This window comes from Mobula hypostoma, chromosome 4, assembly GCF_963921235.1.
Source record: "Mobula hypostoma chromosome 4, sMobHyp1.1, whole genome shotgun sequence".
NCBI lineage: Eukaryota > Metazoa > Chordata > Chondrichthyes > Myliobatiformes > Myliobatidae > Mobula > Mobula hypostoma.
In genome coordinates this window covers 52,863,776-52,880,928 of record NC_086100.1, presented here as the reverse complement: position 1 = coordinate 52,880,928, position 17,153 = coordinate 52,863,776, and the positions used below count along the sequence as shown (strand labels likewise).

The window sequence follows — 17,153 nt, the reverse complement described above, 5'->3', positions numbered from 1 at the left end:
TTATTGAGAATCCCACCCATCCATCTAGCATCCTTTGACTTTCTACCATCAATCAGAAGACACTGATGCATAAAAACAAGAACAGTCAGGATGGGAAACAGTTTCTTCCCTCAGGCTATTAGGCTTCTGAACTCCTTGCGGCATTGCATTCAAGGTTGATCTGTTCTGTACCTTATAATATTTAATTTATGCACTTTAGTTTATTTATGTGTAATTCATCCATAGATTTTATTTTTAGTTTCATAAGTTTTTGTATGTTATGTGAACTACTGTGCTTTACACCCTGGTTCTGAGAAATGTCTCATTTGACAGCATACATGTGTATAGTTAAATGACAATGAACTTGACATGTTTCTTTGAAAGTGCATAGAAGCTTTGCAAAAAGATGAACAGCATATCGCCACCTACATAATCCATCTTTCTAACCTATCAAATATTTGATGCCTCACCAGTAGCCATTTGCCTATTGCATGTTATCTTAGGGCACGTCAGAACTTTAGCACTAGAATGTTTTATCTTTGAACTTAAAAGATTGCATAAGAGTAATGACTAAAATTCATGAGGCCATTTCAGGAAGGTCCATTATCAGAACAGTTGGGATGAAGAAGATACATATTGAAATTGGGAAAAATGCAGATTTGAATCTATGCTGTGACCCTTACAATTCTGCCATGACATTTCCGATGATGAGAAATTCAATAATATTCCTTTCTAAAAGAAAATGTGAATCAAGGTTTAATTGTTGAGTACTAATGACGAAAGTTTAAATTGTAAATTATTTGTATCCCTCAGAGTCCAGTGATCAAAGAATCTTTTTGTAGAATATGGGTGTACTTGGTGACCTAACCACAAAAATGAGTTGCTAATGAGTGAAGCCATATGCACTACATGTCTGTAATACAGAAAAAACAATAAGTTGGACCTAAGTGAAATTAGCCATTAGAACACATTTGAAACTGTATATCTACCAAATCCTGTCATGGCAGATGATTAGAGATGCTAATAGGAGGAAGAGGTCTCAGAACCATCCCTGCCCTTGAAGATGGTGGGATTAAGTATGACCATGTTAAAAGACATTCAAAGCTATGTTCATCCAGAGGTGCCATGTAGATGATCCATCTATTTGTTGAACTGCAGTTGATTTTAAATTTGGCATGCTGTCTGAAATCTCACTGTAGCCCTTCAGTCTTGCCAGGGAGACATTGGATATTTGTTTGAATGGGCCATAACAACCTCTCACTCATTGTCAGCAAACCTAAAGAGTTGATTGTGGACTTCAGGTAATTTGGGAGGGGGCAGCAAACGAGCGCCATTCTGCACTGGGGAATCTGGGGTAGACAGAATCAGCAGATTTAAGTTCCTGGGCATTAACGTATTTTTCTTGTAAATACTGCTTATACATTCAGTGGCTACATTCTTAGTTACACCTAATCAGCAAATCATGTGGCAGCAACTCGATGCAGAAAAGCATGCAGACATGGTCAAGAGGTTCAGTCGTTCAGACCAAACATCAGAATGAGGAAGAAATGTGATCTAAATGACTTTGACCATGGAATGATTGTTAGTACTAGATGGTGTGTTTGAGTATCTCAAAAATTACTAATGTCCTGGGATTTTCACATGCAACAGTCTTTAGAGTTCACGGAGAGTGATGTGAAAAACATTTATCTAGAGTTTGGCAGTTCTGTGGGTGAAAACACCATGTTAATAAGAGAGATCAGAGGAGAATGGCAGATTGGTTTAAGCTGACAGGAAGGCATAAGTAACTGAAATAACCATGTTTTACAATAGTGTTGTGCGGAAGGGCACTGCTGAACACGCAACACATTGAACCTTGAAATGGGTGGGCTACAGCAGTAGAGGACCACCATCATCCTTTTAATATTTCTTGTGTATGTTGTATAAAATTCTTAATTGTATTACAGATTGCCGCAGTGCCTTTGCCCTGCTGGTACGACCTCCTACAGAACAATCAAATCTACTGTTTAGTTTCCAATTAATTATGGAGGAGCCCAAGAAGGACAGTTGGTTGAAGTTGCTTTGTCGACATGTGGCAAACACCATTTGCAAAGCAGATGCAGTAAGTCGTGGAAGATTTTGAATAATATCTTTGAGGAAGTGGAAAATTTTGTGTATCTTCTCTGTTGGCCAGACTAGTTTGTCTACATAGATGATTACTACGGACTGATCTTTACAAAATTTGCTATTAATCCTGATTATTTTACTTTCACAATTTCTTACTACTCTGTTCTATTTCTTCAAGGTATTTATTTTTCCCTCAACATTAGAATAAGCAAGACTATAAACTTGTGATTGCAATCCTATCAGTTATTTTTCTTTTCAAATGATTCATTTTTACCTTTTTATTTATAATTTCTTCTAGTTCATGGTCATACTCTGAATCTTGTGATTTCCTACGGCCATTTTACTAGTATTTCATTATTTCCACACTTTTCCCTAAACAATGATTCTTTAGTCTATACATCACAAGCTCCTTTACAGCATGCACTCATGCTGTTAATTAATTGCACACTTTAATCTGGGTTTATTTTTCTAGGAGAATATTATTTTTAACACAGAGCCAGAATTTTTAGAAGTGAACACGAAAGATATGGATAGCACATTAAGCAAAGCATCAAGAGCATTTAAAAAGACTTCAAAGAAGGTATGTCATTGATTTAACCTGTTTCAACATTTACAGAAGATTGAAAGCTTTGAACCTCAACTTTATAAAAGAAGATTGACTATGGGGAAGTTTTACTGAGGTTACTGATTTTTGAAGTTGGTCTCTTTCAGTTAGTATTTATTTAACCCAATTGAATTTTAATAGAACATTATCCAGTCTTGTAATTAAATGGTTGTTTAATGTATTAATCATAAGACAAAATGTGCTACATCCATAATAATGATTAAATTTATTTATTATGGTACGTATAAAACTGCAAAAGTCTTAGGCACATATGTATAGCTAGGATGCCGAAAATCTTTGCACAGTACTGTGCTTTATGTCTTTCTAGTTGCCAAATAATACTTAATACTACTGAGTTAATACAAAGAGTTAATACTCATTTCTGTTTGCCAACCATCTTCCTATTTTATTTAATATGCAGTACTGTGCAAAAGTCTTTTGCACACTACAAATATACTATACTGTAAAAATGTATTAGTTCGTAATGGCTACTTAGAGGAATTCATTGAGTAAACACTGGCATATCTTTTGATTAACTGTGAATGAACAAAATCATCACTGAAACCTAGTGCAGATAGTGGACTGCCTTCATTGTTTCTTGCATTAAGTAATGTTGTAATCGAATAATAAATTTCCCGGCATCCTGTGTAGCCACTAGCTCAGGTTCAGTTGTGTCATCCTCCTCACTTTCCATGCCTCATATATTTATATTCATATTTCCCACCTTGGTGTTCGAGTACAACACTTTCGATGACTTCAGCCCCTAAGTCTTGTTCATTGTAATATTCAAGATGATTGTCAATACCTTCAAATTCTTTGTAGTTCTAATTTGTTGAAGTAGTGAAATAATTTCATTTTCACTCCCGGCCATTTCTGACATTGTCATGCCTGAATGCTTGAAACTGCAGTGAGCAAAAGAGTTCTGAATTGTCTTGCTGCTTATTTCTCAGCCACTATCACTGACAAACTGTACTGCCTGTAGAAGGTTAACCTTGCTTTCAGTTCCTTGACTGTTGAAGATGATGTCAGTAGAGTTTCTTCAATTGCTTCAAGAATGTTGTCCACCATCTTTCAGTGATACATCTTTATATCCTGTTTTATGATTCCTATATCCCTGCACGATGGATGTTGTACTGGAAGACAGAAATTCCAGCTGGATGTTTCTCAAACATTCTACATTATAGTGTGCTGTATAATTGTCAACAAGCAGAAGAGTTTTGCTTGATTTGTGCTATAGCTCCATGTCCCAACTTATCAGCCATTTAAAAAAAAATTCAGAAGTCACCCATGAATTCTTATTAGATTGGTACTTGGTTATCCACTCTTGGCCCCTTAAAGTATTGAGGCTTAATGCTTTCTCAATAACCAACAATTTCTTTTTCAGTTCCTGACATATTTGAACAACTGTTATGCGATCCATTGCTTTCTTTGAACCTGATGATGTGTGTTTGCAACAAAGGGAACTGTCCAGTGTGGCATGATAGAAAAAGGCCTGTATCATTGGCATTGTAGATAACATCTGCACAAAATATTTGAAGCAAGTCAGGAAGCTTTGTAGTTCAGAATAAAGTTTAATATCACCAGCATATGCTGTGAAATTTGTAAATTTGTTGCAGCTGTACAATACAATACACAATATAAAAAACAAATTACACTAAGTATTTGTACTATATGTATATTAAATAGTCATGTTAAAATAAGGTCAGAAACAGAAATAAATTTTTAAACAAGTGTTGAGATAGTGTTCAATGTTCATTTAGAAATCTGATGGCAGAGGGGAAGATGAGTGTGTGCCTTCTTTGGATTGTTACTCAAGCCATGTGGAAATTGGCACAGGGTTACTAAAATCAGAGAGATAAATGTGTGGCTGAAAGATTGGTGTAGGAGAAGTGGGTTTCAGCTTGTAGGACATTAGCACCAGTATTGAGGAAGAAGGGAGTTGTTCCAGTAGAACCGACTCCACCCGAATCATGCTAGGACCAGAATCCTGGCAAATTACATAACTAGATGTGTGAATAGGGCTTTAAACTAAATAATACGGTGTTAGGTTCAAGAGCTTGGAAAGTATGGATAAAGTAAAAAGGAAGGAGAGTGCAGGGGTGCTAATTGAAGTCTGGAATAAAGAATAAGGGAAAGTTTAGAAATGGATAAGAATTTTACTTCAGGCAATGTGGAAATAAAATTGAGAAAGATGAATACTGGACTTGAAGGTATTTATTTGAATGCACAAGAATTCAAAATACAGTAAAAATCTTGTAACAGACATTGGCAAGTGTGACATCGCTGACTCATGGTTGAAAGAAAATTACAGCTCGCAGTTTAATATCCAAGAATACACATTATAATACAAGGACGAGTAGATGTGTGAGTTCGTTGGTTTAAAGAAATGAACACAAATCCTTAGAAACAAGTGATCAGAAGATGTGGACTCCATGGTGGTAGAGTTAAGAAACTGCAAGAGTGAAAAGGCCCTGATGGAAATTAAATGCAAGCCTCTGAACAATAATCAGGATGTGGGGTACAGATTACAACAGGAGGTAGTCATGGGAGATGTCAATGTGCAGGTAGATTGTGAAAATCAGGTTGGTGCTGGATCTCAAGAAAAGGAATTTGTAAAATGCCTACAAGATGGCTTTTTAGGGCAGCTTGTGGTTGAGGCCATGAGAGAAAAGACATTTCTGAATTGAATATTGTGTAATGAACCATATATGATGATGGAGTTTAAGGTAAAGGAACACTGAGGAGACAGTGGTCTTAATGTGATAGAATTCACCCTGCAGTTTGAAAGGCAGAAGCTAAAGTCCGATGTTTCAGTATTACAGTGGAGTATAGAAGCATGAGAGGGGAGCTGGCCAAATTGTGGCTGACAAAGCAAGTCAAAGAAAGCACAAAAGAGAGATCATGCAGTGTAGCAAAATTTAGTGTGAAGTATGCTTTTAAAACCCAACAAAGGGTAACTTAAAAAGAGAAAAAATGAAATAGTAAATGAGTAGTTATAGTAAAAGAGAGGCAAGGCTTTGCTGCATGCTTGAGTGCTCGGTTTGGGTTGCCGATGATTTTTATTTACTGGGGGGCTCTGGGGTTCTAACATTTAACTGCCACTCATTCTTTGGGGCACTCCTTTGTTTTCATGGATATTTGTGAAGAAGAAGAATTTTGGGATGTGTATTGTATACATTTTTCTGACAGTGAATATACCTATTGAGAATGGACATTGAACTACTGGAAAATGATGCTGGAGAGGTTGTAATGGAGAACAAAGAGATGGTGGGCAAACTGAATAAGTATTTTGCGTCATTCTTGACAGCATGCCAGAAATTCAAGTGTGTTGGGGAGCAGAAGTGAAAGTATAAGCCAATACTAAAGAGAAGGTAACATACATCAAAGTTGCTGGTGAACGCAGCAGGCCAAGTAGCATCTATAGGAAGAGGCGCAGTCGACGTTTCAGGCCGAGACCCTAAAGAGAAGGTGCTTTGTTATCTGAAAGGACCAGATAGACTACAAGGAGGTTTCTGATGGGGGTAGCTGAAGAGATTGTGGAGGAATTAGTGATTTTTTTTTCCCCCAAGTATCATGGGATTCTGGAATGGTTCCAGAGGTCTGGAATATTGTAAATGTAATTCCACTCTTCCTGAAGGGAGAGGCAGAAAAAAAATTATATGCCAGTTAGCCTGGCTATAGTGGTTAGGAAGATGTTGGATTCTGTTATTAGGGATGAGGTTTCAGGTGATTGGAGGCACATGATAAAGTAGGTAGAAGTCAGCATGGTTTCCTTAAGTGGAAATCTTGGCTAATAAATGCGTTGAAATTCTGTGAGGATATAACAGGCAGGTAAGACAAAAGAAAATTGGTGGATGTTGTTTACTTGGATTTTCAGGAAAGCCTCATGCTGCCTGTGAGGCTAATTAATATGGTAAGAGCCCATGGTATTAAAGAAAAGATACCAGCATGGATAGAGCATTGGCTGACTGGCAGAAGGCGAAGAGTGGGAGCCTTTTCTGGTTGGCTGCTGGTGACAAGTGATGTTCTGCAGGGGTCCGTGATAGAATACAGTACAGGTTTCCCCTGCCATCCGAAGGTAGAGCGTGCCTGTGAAATGATTTGTAAGCTGGAATGTCGTAAAGCAAAGAAGCAATTACCATTTATTTATATGGGAAAAATTTGTGAGCGTTCACAGACCCAAAAAGTAACCTACCGAATCATGCCAAATAACACATAAATTTTAAAATAACAGTAACATATAGTAAAAGCAGGAATGATATGATGAATACACAGCCTATATAAAGTAGAAATACAAACCCCATTTCCAGAAAAGTTGGGATATTTTCCAAAATGCAATAAAAACAAAAATCTGTGATATCTTAATTCACGTGAACCTTTATTTAACTGACAAAAGTACAAAGAAAAGATTTTCAATAGTTTTACTGACCAACTTAATTGTATTTTGTAAACATACACAAATTTAGAATTTGATGGCTGCAACACACTAAACAAAAGTTGGGACAGAGGCATGTTTACCATTGTGTTACATCACCTTTCTTTTTAATAACACTTTCAATCGTTTTGGAACTGAGGATACTAATTGTAGTAGATTGGCAATTGGAAATTTTGTCCATTCTTGCTTGATATCAGACTTCAGCTGCTGAATAGTCCATAGTCTCCGTTGTCTGATTCTCCTCTTCATGATGCTCCATACATTTTCAATAGGAGATAGACCCGGACTGGCAGCAGGCCAGTCAGGCACACGCACTTTGTGTCTACAAAGCCACGCTGTTGTAGCCCGTGCAGAATGTGGTCTGGCATTGTCCTGCTGAAATAAGCATGGACGTCCCGGGAAGAGACGTCGCCTTGATGGCAACATATGTCTCTTTAAAATCTGAATATACGCCTCAGAGTCAATGGTACCTTCACATACATGCAACTCACCCATGCCGTGGGCACTGATGCATCCCCATACCATCACAGATGCTGGCTTTTGCACCTTTCGCTGATAACAATCTGAATGGTCATTTTCATCTTTGGCACGGAGAACTCGACGCCCGATTTTTCTGAAAACTAGCCAAAATGTGGAATCATCTGACCACAGCACACAGTTCCACAGTCTTTCGGTCCATCTGAGATGAGCTCGGGCCCAGAGAACTCGCCGGTGTTTCTGCATAGAGTTGATGTATGGCTTCCTCCTTGCGTAATACAGTTTCAAGTTGCATTTCTGGATGCAGCGACAGACAGCGTTGAGTGACAATGGTTTTCTGAAGTACTCCCGAGCCCAGGTGGCTATAATTGTCACAGTAGCATGACGGTTTCTTAGGCAGCGCCGCCTGAGGGCTCGAAGATCACGCGCATTCAACAGTGGTTTCCGACCTTGCCCTTTACGTACTGAGATGTCTCTGAATTCTCTGAATCTTTTCACAGTATTATGTACTGTAGATGTTGAAAGACCTAAGTTCTCTGCAATCTTGCATTGAGAAATGTTCTTTTTGAACTAACAATTCTCTCATGAATTTTGGCTCAAAGGGGTGAGCCACGACCCATCCTTGCTTGCAAAGACTGAGCCTTTGATGGATGCTACTTTTATACTGTACCCAGTCATGATACCTCACCTGCTACCAATTACCCTGCTTAATGTGGAGTCTTCCAAACCGGTGTTACTTGAATATTCTGTACATTTTTCAATCTTATTTTAACTCTGTCCCAACTTTTGAGTGTGTTGCAGCCATCAAATTCTAAATTTGTGTATATTTACAAAATACAATTAAGTTGGTCAGTAATACTATTGAAAATCTTTTCTTTGTACTTTTGTCAGTTAAATAAAGGTTCACGTGAATTAAGATATCACAGATTTTTGTTTTTATTGCATTTTGGAAAATATCCCAACTTTTCTGGAAATGGGGTTTGTACTTTTCCACAATCATTGCTGCATTGTTCACCGTAGCGAAAATCTCACGCAAGCACTCTCGGCAGAAACAGGGCACAAGCGCTCTCCAGTAACCTTCAAGCTATGAAGCTGCCAAATCATACCAAATAACACATAAAAATACACAGCGGATATAAAGTAGAAATAATGTATGTACAGTGTAGTATCACTAAGCAGAATTGGGACAGCGCCGAGCATATTGATGGTGTGTTAGGCTGAGTTGTCGGAGGTTGGGGTGGTGCAGTGGCCCCCACCCGGCAGGTAGCGAACCGATACCGATCCGCGAAGAATACAGCGGTCCAGCAGTAGCCGGGACGCATCCAGCACATCTTTAAGAAAAAGCTGAAACAAACAAGCTAATTAATTGGGTGCTGCCCGGCACGTAAATGTCGGCCCAGATCTGAGGCGACGCAATCGGCAATCTTGTCATCTCGCTGTCTGTTTCCATCAGGGCAGGCAGGTCATCTTCTTCTATGTCTGCCTGCCTCGATGTCGAACGTCGAGGTTGGTCGCCTGCTTTGGCTGATGTGGAAGGCTTGAAAAACGACAGTATGCTTGACTGCTTAGCCTCGTGCATTTTTCTATCATACAGTTCTCTGTAAGCACTCAAACCATCCTGCAAATATGCCCTAAGCCGACGTACCCTTTCAAAATTGAAGTCGTACTTTATCATTGCAGCGAAAATCTCACGCAGTTGCTTCACGTTCAGTTCCTGGGCGACTTCACTTTCGGTCCGTTCACTACTGCATTCGGTTTTGATTGTTATCCTTTCCTCTTCCAATTGCATCAGCTCTTCATCTATCAGTTCTTGGTCATGGGATGCCAAAACCTCTTCAACATCATCTTCGTCAACTTCCACAAGTCAAACTCACTTTGTCCTTACTATAAACAACAGGAATTCTGCAGATGCTGGAAATTCAAGCAACACACATCAAAGTTGCTGGTGAACGCAGCAGGCCAAGCAGCATCTATAGGAAGAGGCGCAGTCGACGTTTCAGGCCGAGATCTCGGCCTGAAACGTCGACTGCGCCTCTTCCTATAGATGCTGCTTGGCCTGCTGCGTTCACCAGCAACTTTGATGTGTGTTGCTTGTCCTTACTATGTTCACCGCGATTGAAACACTTTACTATGTCTAGTTCTATGCTAAGTGTAACACCCTTATGAGCTCTTTTAGGCTTTTCCGATACCTTAGAATTTATCTTGCTAACGACTGCTCACAGGCACGTGTTTAAGCAATGCCGGTGAGAATGCAGTTCCGAATCCGGGGGAGGAGCGGCTGCTCGGGGCGCGCGCTGCTTTTTCTGGTAACAGTGAAAATACCTGTTAGCGAAAACAGGTAACTAATCTAGGTCTTCCATAACAGTGAGGTTTCATAAAGCAAACGTTCGAAAAGCAGGGGACACCTGTATAGGTGTATGGTTGTGCTCTTTGACACAAGTAATAAAGGCATGGGCAATTTTCTAATCAACGAGTGAATTGGGAAATTGGGTTGTTCAGGGACTTGTGAGTCGTGGTGCAGGATTCCCTAAAGGTTAACTTGCAGATTGACTTGATAAATGCAATGTTAATATTCATTTCCAGAGGACTAGAATATAAAAGCGAACATGTAATGCTGAGGCTTTACAAGGCATCGGTTAGACTATATTTGATGTATTATGAGCAGTGTATTGAAGTTTAGGATATGCTGGCATTGGAGAGGGTTCAGTGGTTTATGTGAATGATTCTGGGAATGAAAGGGTTTGATGTGTGAGGAGTGTGTGATTGCTCTAGGCCTGTACTGGCTGGAGTTTAGAAACATAAGGGAAGAATCTCATCAAAAACTGCCAAATATTAAAAGGCAACACACACAACTTGCTGGAAGAACTCAACAGGCCAGGCAGCATCTATGGGTTGGGGAAGGTACAGTCAACATTTCAGGACTGCTGAAGGGTTTCGACCCAAAATGTCAGCTGTATTTTTTTCCCCATAGATACTACCTGTCCTGCTGAGTTCCTCCAGCACTGTGTGTGTTGGTGTTGCTTGGATTTCCAGCATCTGCAGATTTTCTCTTGTTTGTGAAATGTTAAAAGGCCTAGATAGAGTGGACATCGAGAGCATATTCCAGTGGGAGAGTAGGACCGGAAGGCACAGTTTCACAATAGAAGGACGTACCTTTAGAGCAGAGATGAAAAGGCATTTCTTCAGCTCCGCGAATGTTGAATCTGGAGTTCATTGCCACAAGTACCTGTGGAAGCCAAGTCATTGGGTATATTTAAAGTGGAGGTTGATGAGTTCTTAATTAGGAAGAGTGTCAAAGTTTGAGGAGAAGGCAGGAGAATGGGATTGAGAGGGAAAATAAATTGACCATGATGAAATGGCAGAGTAGGCTCAGTGGGCTAAAAGACCTAATTTTGATCCTATGTGTTATGGTCTGTGGTCTTATTTCCACCTTGCTCAGCTGCCCTTTTGTGGTTTCTCTCCTCTTCCTGTTCTTGATCGCTGGTCCTTTTATCTTTTCCTGTTCACAAAGTTTATCCATACAGCTCTGTGTGTTTCCTTAGTAATGCATATAAATATAAGCTTCCATATGGACAGTGTAAAATCTTCTTATTTTGTCTAGGTTACAAGAGCATTCTCATTTACTAAAACACCAAGGAGAGTTTTGCAGCGAGCTCTAATGGCTCACAGTACGCCAGATACCAAGAGTCCAAAAGGGAGTAGAACTCATTTGGGTAGTCGGTTAGCAAGCACCAGTACCACATCATTAACGGTAAGCACAAAGGTCCAATTTTATAGTTTGAGTCCTGATTCTGAACAACTTTCTTGCGTTTTAACATGTTTTTATTTTCTCAGCTGTTTTAATTAACAGGCAGTTGCTCAAATTAATACAAATGAGTTTCACTTCTTTCAGATTCTACACTTATCATCTGCAGGTGTTCTTGCCTTTATTTCAAGAATAAATAAAACTATTAAAATTGAAATCCATTAAAACTAGTATTTTAGTGGAAATTTTAGTAAGTTTGTTTAAAAATTCTTTAAACCAAGGATGATTTTTGATAAATCTTTGAAGGAGTAAATCATGTGTGAGTAGGCATCTTTTCCATACAGCAATGCCATGTTGTTTTTGAAGTAAAACTAATCTGTATTTAATTCAGTTGCATTCTTCTAGTATTTTTAATTATGTTATTAATTTGCATCTTTTACATATGCCTATATATCAGTTCAAGTAGTATTTTAAATCTACTAGACAAGAGCAGTAGTAATTTTGACTCTATTCTTGGATCAAACTTTATTTTCAGCAGCTTTTGCTGGAGAGTGTAAGGTTTGCACTTGCTGTGAACCCAACATTACCCTTCTATTGTTCTTCTCTTATCCCATCCACCAGCTGTTATTACTATACTATACTGCCAACAAATTACAACTGCAGTCAGTTTTCTGACGTAATTGTCAAATGTCAAATTAAATTTGGTCCCTGAACCAGACTACCATACAATGACAATAGATTAACATTTAGTTACTGTAAATCAGTGGTCACCTAAGTAATGCATGATAAATACTTGGCTTTCAACAATAATCATTTGCCTCCTTCAATGCATTGTGTTCCCTAGCTTATATACTCTCGTTGTATTATCAGACATCCCACCTCTCCCGAAAGTTTCAGGAGTCTCCTGCATCTGAATAGTGGCTCCCTGATGCCCGCAAATTATATACAATGTCACGGAAATCAATTTTTTTGAGAGCGAGCAAGAGCAAGTAAGCGAGAAAGAGCGCGAGAACAAGCAAGCGAGAGAGCACACGAGCGAGAGACCACGAGAGAGAGAGAGAGCGCACCATGGCAGAGTGTTCCAAAAAAAAGAATATAAAACGTACGTCACCCCAGACTACACTAAGGTGTACCCCTGCCTAATAGGGGTCAAAAATAATGACTGTTGCTCGCTGCACTGTTTGCAACAGTGACTTTTCTATTGCCCATGGTGTGTTAAGACTGTAAAAGACATGTTGAGGTGAGTTTAACAGGTGTCATTCGTTCATTAGCATAGCTAACATTATTTAAATTAACTGGCTAGCTGCCAAGGAGCTGCTCTATTGCAGACATCCCACCTCCCCCGGAGGTCTCCCGCAAATTGGCGGTGCTACCTCCCTGAAATCAGTTTTTGCAGGGTGGGATGTCTGCATTATACTGAAAAGTTCCACAGCCATAGTTCCTGGTAATAGTAGTTGTCAGTGTGAGCAATCAGATTAAATTTTTCATGTAGAAAATTTGAAAGATCCTTTAGGGTGGAATATACTACGGATATATTGGCCAAGCACTTATTCCCTTGTGTGATTATTTCCTCTCTTCCCCCCCCCCCCAATTTGGAGCACCTATATTTTTTTGAAAAGCGCACCTTTTTGCCTGTCTTACCCTCTTGCAGTAATTTAGTGGTCTTCCTATATCTAGATTTCTCGTTCTTCATCCACACTTGGTGTGAATGACTCAGTGATGTCAGCAAACAATGTAACTGTTCAACGCTCTAACTCCCTGGATAGTGCACGTGTTGGCCTCAGACCTCGAAATATTCTACATCCACACTCACCAAGTCAACCCCATATTCATCTTGTGGACAGTGAGTCTAACTGTAGTTTTAATGTTTTATTAACCTCATGCACCAATTTTGTTACCTTCAGCATTAAAGTTATTGATGAACAATTTGGTGCTTGTGTTTTTTAATATATGAACTTGGTGTTTAATGTGCTACCAATACCTTTTTTCCCTTCTTTCTATTTGTGTTTACTCTCTGTGAATTGGGAATTGTTGGGTTCAAGTTGACAGAGGTTCCAAGTTTGAGCTCTGTTAATGTGAGCAGGAAGAAATTTTATCACAGTTACTAACATTTCACTTTTGGTATTGGGAATTTTGGGCTGACAGAAACAATCTTTATAATACATTCTTGGTGTTAATTGAACTGTATTCAGTTTTCAACATAATTTTGTAACTGCAGAACTATTATTAGAATATATGCTGCAGGAGGTAAAATACTTGATCTAAATGTCTTTGTTATTGAATGTTTTAATGCTTTTTAGTAAAGGTCTTAATCTCTTTGAATATCCATCTTGGTTAGGAAAGTTTGCCTTTGTTTCAATTTGGTCTGATTTATTTTTGAGTAGAATTTGGTTTTTGCACCTTTTGGCTCTGCGAAGCTGCTTATTCTGGAATTTTTTAAAATTTGATTTTTGGAATTTCTGCATGTGTGACACTCACTTCCTTAATGCTCCCTTGGACAAAATTAATGAATACTCAGCAATAGTAACCCAACTAGACTTTATTCAGAGACTTTTTTTTGTTTGGTACAGTATATATCTTGAGGTATACTTGCAATACAACACCTTCATTTAGATCAATCATGTCAGTTTTAAATGATAGGTTCTTATTAAAACCCTTGGTTGTCTATAACTTATTTGTATATATAAAAATCAAAGCTTTGCACTGTTTTCTGTTTTTGAATTTTGGGTAGATACTCAGTTCGGGTACTTTCCAATGAAGCAGGATGGGCTACGCACAAAATATTGTCATTTTTTAACAAAACACTGAAAACTCTCCTCAGGGGTGATCAATTCCAAAATATTACTCATTACCATGCTCCTAGTTAACAGTTGGTTAAAACTATATGTGAGATTAGATTATTATTCTGCCTTCAGAGGACTGAAAAGTGACAAATAGCCAAAATAAAGTTGTTTGTGAAGGCTGTTCACTTTGTTTTTATATAAGCTATCATATGATTGTTTATATATGATCATATGTGACTATAGAATAATATTTGCAATAGTCAAAATACTTGTAGTGTAACAGGTGGTTCATATTGCCAAAACAGAAACAGAAAAAATGTAGAATAAATCTAAAACTCTATCATTGTAATAGACAAAAAGAAAATTGAATGCTATACAATGCAATCAAAACAGCAATAGCAATATTTTAATATAATCCAGTTGTGCATTGTGGTGATCAGTCTGCTGAATGCATTTCTGGAAAATGAAATGCACATAATATTTGAGAAGAACCACTAATATTATTTTACCATGAAAGAAATCCAGAGGAATTAAATTTTCAAAAACTAATGCCATACATGATTAATTATCCAGATCATACTACATAAAACTAAACTGTTTATCGGACAAGATGACCTGATCAAAATTAATATTTTGGAAATTTGGTATTGATTTTAAAGTAAGTCCTGCATAGTAGGATCACAGTGTGGAATTGATATCTAACTGGTGTGGTACAAGTAACTCTGGAGTTGTGGAAGAAGTATTTGAGATCCCATGATTTGGGGGGAATATGGTTTCAGCAAATAATTTTACCATGTAAAATATGATAGAAAATTGCATGTTAAATATTACGGGAGTTAATGTTGTTGCTCGAGAGGGAGTGGGTTGAAGGAAGGGAGCGAGCCCAATATGACCTTCGAGTTATGATATTAGAGAAATGTGAGCCAACTTTTTTTTCTTTTATCCAGGCCATGCAGTCACCTTCATTGGTGAGTCTTCCAGCAATGTTTGAAAAAAGGTACCATACATTCAGTCGGTCCACAACTCATCTGATATAGAATTTGAATTTTGGTGGATAAATCAAGGAAATAGATTTTTAATCTGTTGCAAAATCTTTGAAATGATACAGTATCAAATGGAACTTGGAAGTAAATGCAAAGGTTACATGGTGTTAAAGGAAGATGGACTAATAATTCTATGGATTTTTTTCTTGAACTTTATTTACAGTGAATCTGGACAGTTGTTTATTTGGCTGAACACTAATTGAAGGATTTGATTGCTGTTTTCCTATTGCAGTTTGTACATTTTTGTATGTTTATTATTTATTACTTGGCTTTGGTTGCCTTTTTAACAAAATGTATAAGTGTTTTTATACACTGAATTAAACTGACATGCTCCTGTTCGGAGAAGAGAAGCTATTTTAATCCAACTTGCAGGGTAGTAAGCAGAAGGATTGGATGAAAAACTGATCAGTATGATTTCCATTGGAAAGGATGAAAATTGAGCATTGAACCTGATCCCCTCAGTTTCCTAACTTGCATTCTCTGTGATTGCTGGGCAATTAATTGAAATCCAATTTTTCTAGGACACAGCATTTTTTTTTTAAAACTGAACCTCAATGTTTTCATCCTAAACAGCAGATTTTAATGCTATAAAGCTTGCAAAATAATTTTGTTCATTGAACTGGAATATTTCAAATTTAATGTGAAAGAGAATTAACAACATGTTCTTATTTTGGCTAATACTAAAACAGTAGTCTTCAGCAATTTTAAAAGACAATCATTTGGGTTTCCTAAAGCTAAGCTAAACTGAGGTTATGATTTTTTTTTGTAATTATTTAGCTAATGGACAATTCCTAGGCTATAATTGTACCTTTCCTAGATGTCCTATTTTTTTAAAAAACTAAACTGCAATTCTTGTAAACAATCATATTGCATTGTTCAACAATGACCTATTAACAGTGCTATGGTGTTTTTGTATATGTGGATGTACTCTGCCTTGAATATATCATTAAATACATATCCATATGAAGTATTGCTCACTGTGGGCATTTTCCTTTGTACTGATACTTTTTCCCCCCTTGGGTCAGGAGGATATCTGTCTTGTTTATTGTGTCAACATGGACTGTTTCTTAAGTATAGTGCAAAATAATCAAAGCTGCTAAATGAAGGATATATTGAATTTTTATGTAGATAACTTTTGGACTGTATAGTTTCATTTAAACATGATAGATGCAAATAAAATTGTTTTTGGAAAAAAAAACTTGTTAAATCATGAATTATTAATGAGGTTGATCATCTTGAATCTCAGATTTAGCATTCAAATTCTGGATTCAACCCATCAACATGACTGACTCATTGGTCTAAGTTCAGGAAGCAACGTTATGTTTGGATTAAAATTTAACTTTTTAAGAAAAGTAAGGGATAGAAGAAGAGGATATATATTTGCTCAATCATTGCCACTCAGTTTGTGTAATAGGCACATGAAACTTGTAATTCTAGAAAACACATGTTTAAATGAAATACTTTTTTTGGAAATGTAAATCCTTTGCTTAAAGGACATTGCAAGTCATTTTTTAATTAAATAAACTGCTCTGGTCAGTATTATCAATATGATTATTAGTTGTATCAATGATGCAAGTCCAAAGGCATATTTTTGGGAAAGATAGATTTTCTAGCATCTTCTAGATTTCTGTTTAGCTGTACATGTTTAGATGCCAGAAGTTGTTGATTATATAGAGCCAGGGAAATGAGTATTGGCATTTTATTGGAGCAATATTGGTTGTGTAATGACAGTGTTAATCCATAACAGAACAGGGAAACCTCCTTTAGAAAGAGGACTATGAAATTGAATTCCACAATTACTAGGGAGAAATTCAATTTTAAGAGAAGGGAATGACGGTGGATAAATGTAATTAGAATTTAAGTTGTGTAACATTAATCATAAGAAGATAAATCATAGAGAGGATTTAGCCCATTCCAAGAACCAAAATCTTCATGGCCGATTTATTTTTGCTTTCAGCCCCATTTTCCTGCCTTCTCTCTA

The 17,153-nt window shown here is 37.5% G+C and overlaps 1 protein-coding gene across 4 annotated transcripts in view; it reads left to right on the top strand.

Annotated features, from left to right (window-relative positions):
- Window positions 1-16,517, top strand: part of ect2 (epithelial cell transforming 2) — a 69,027-nt gene extending 52,510 nt beyond the window's left edge. The window contains exons 20-24 of one of the 4 annotated variants that reach the window (XM_063045785.1): window positions 1,926-2,080; window positions 2,558-2,665; window positions 11,203-11,352; window positions 13,024-13,189; window positions 15,077-16,517. In XM_063045785.1, coding sequence (XP_062901855.1) covers window positions 1,926-2,080; window positions 2,558-2,665; window positions 11,203-11,352; window positions 13,024-13,189; window positions 15,077-15,120 — 623 coding nt within the window. In that variant the 3' untranslated portion in view covers window positions 15,121-16,517. The remainder of the gene's footprint in view (window positions 1-1,925; window positions 2,081-2,557; window positions 2,666-11,202; window positions 11,353-13,023; window positions 13,190-15,076) is intronic. The other 3 variants (XM_063045784.1, XM_063045787.1, XM_063045786.1) reach the window with 3 other exon arrangements.
- Window positions 16,518-17,153: the final 636 nt, after the last annotated feature.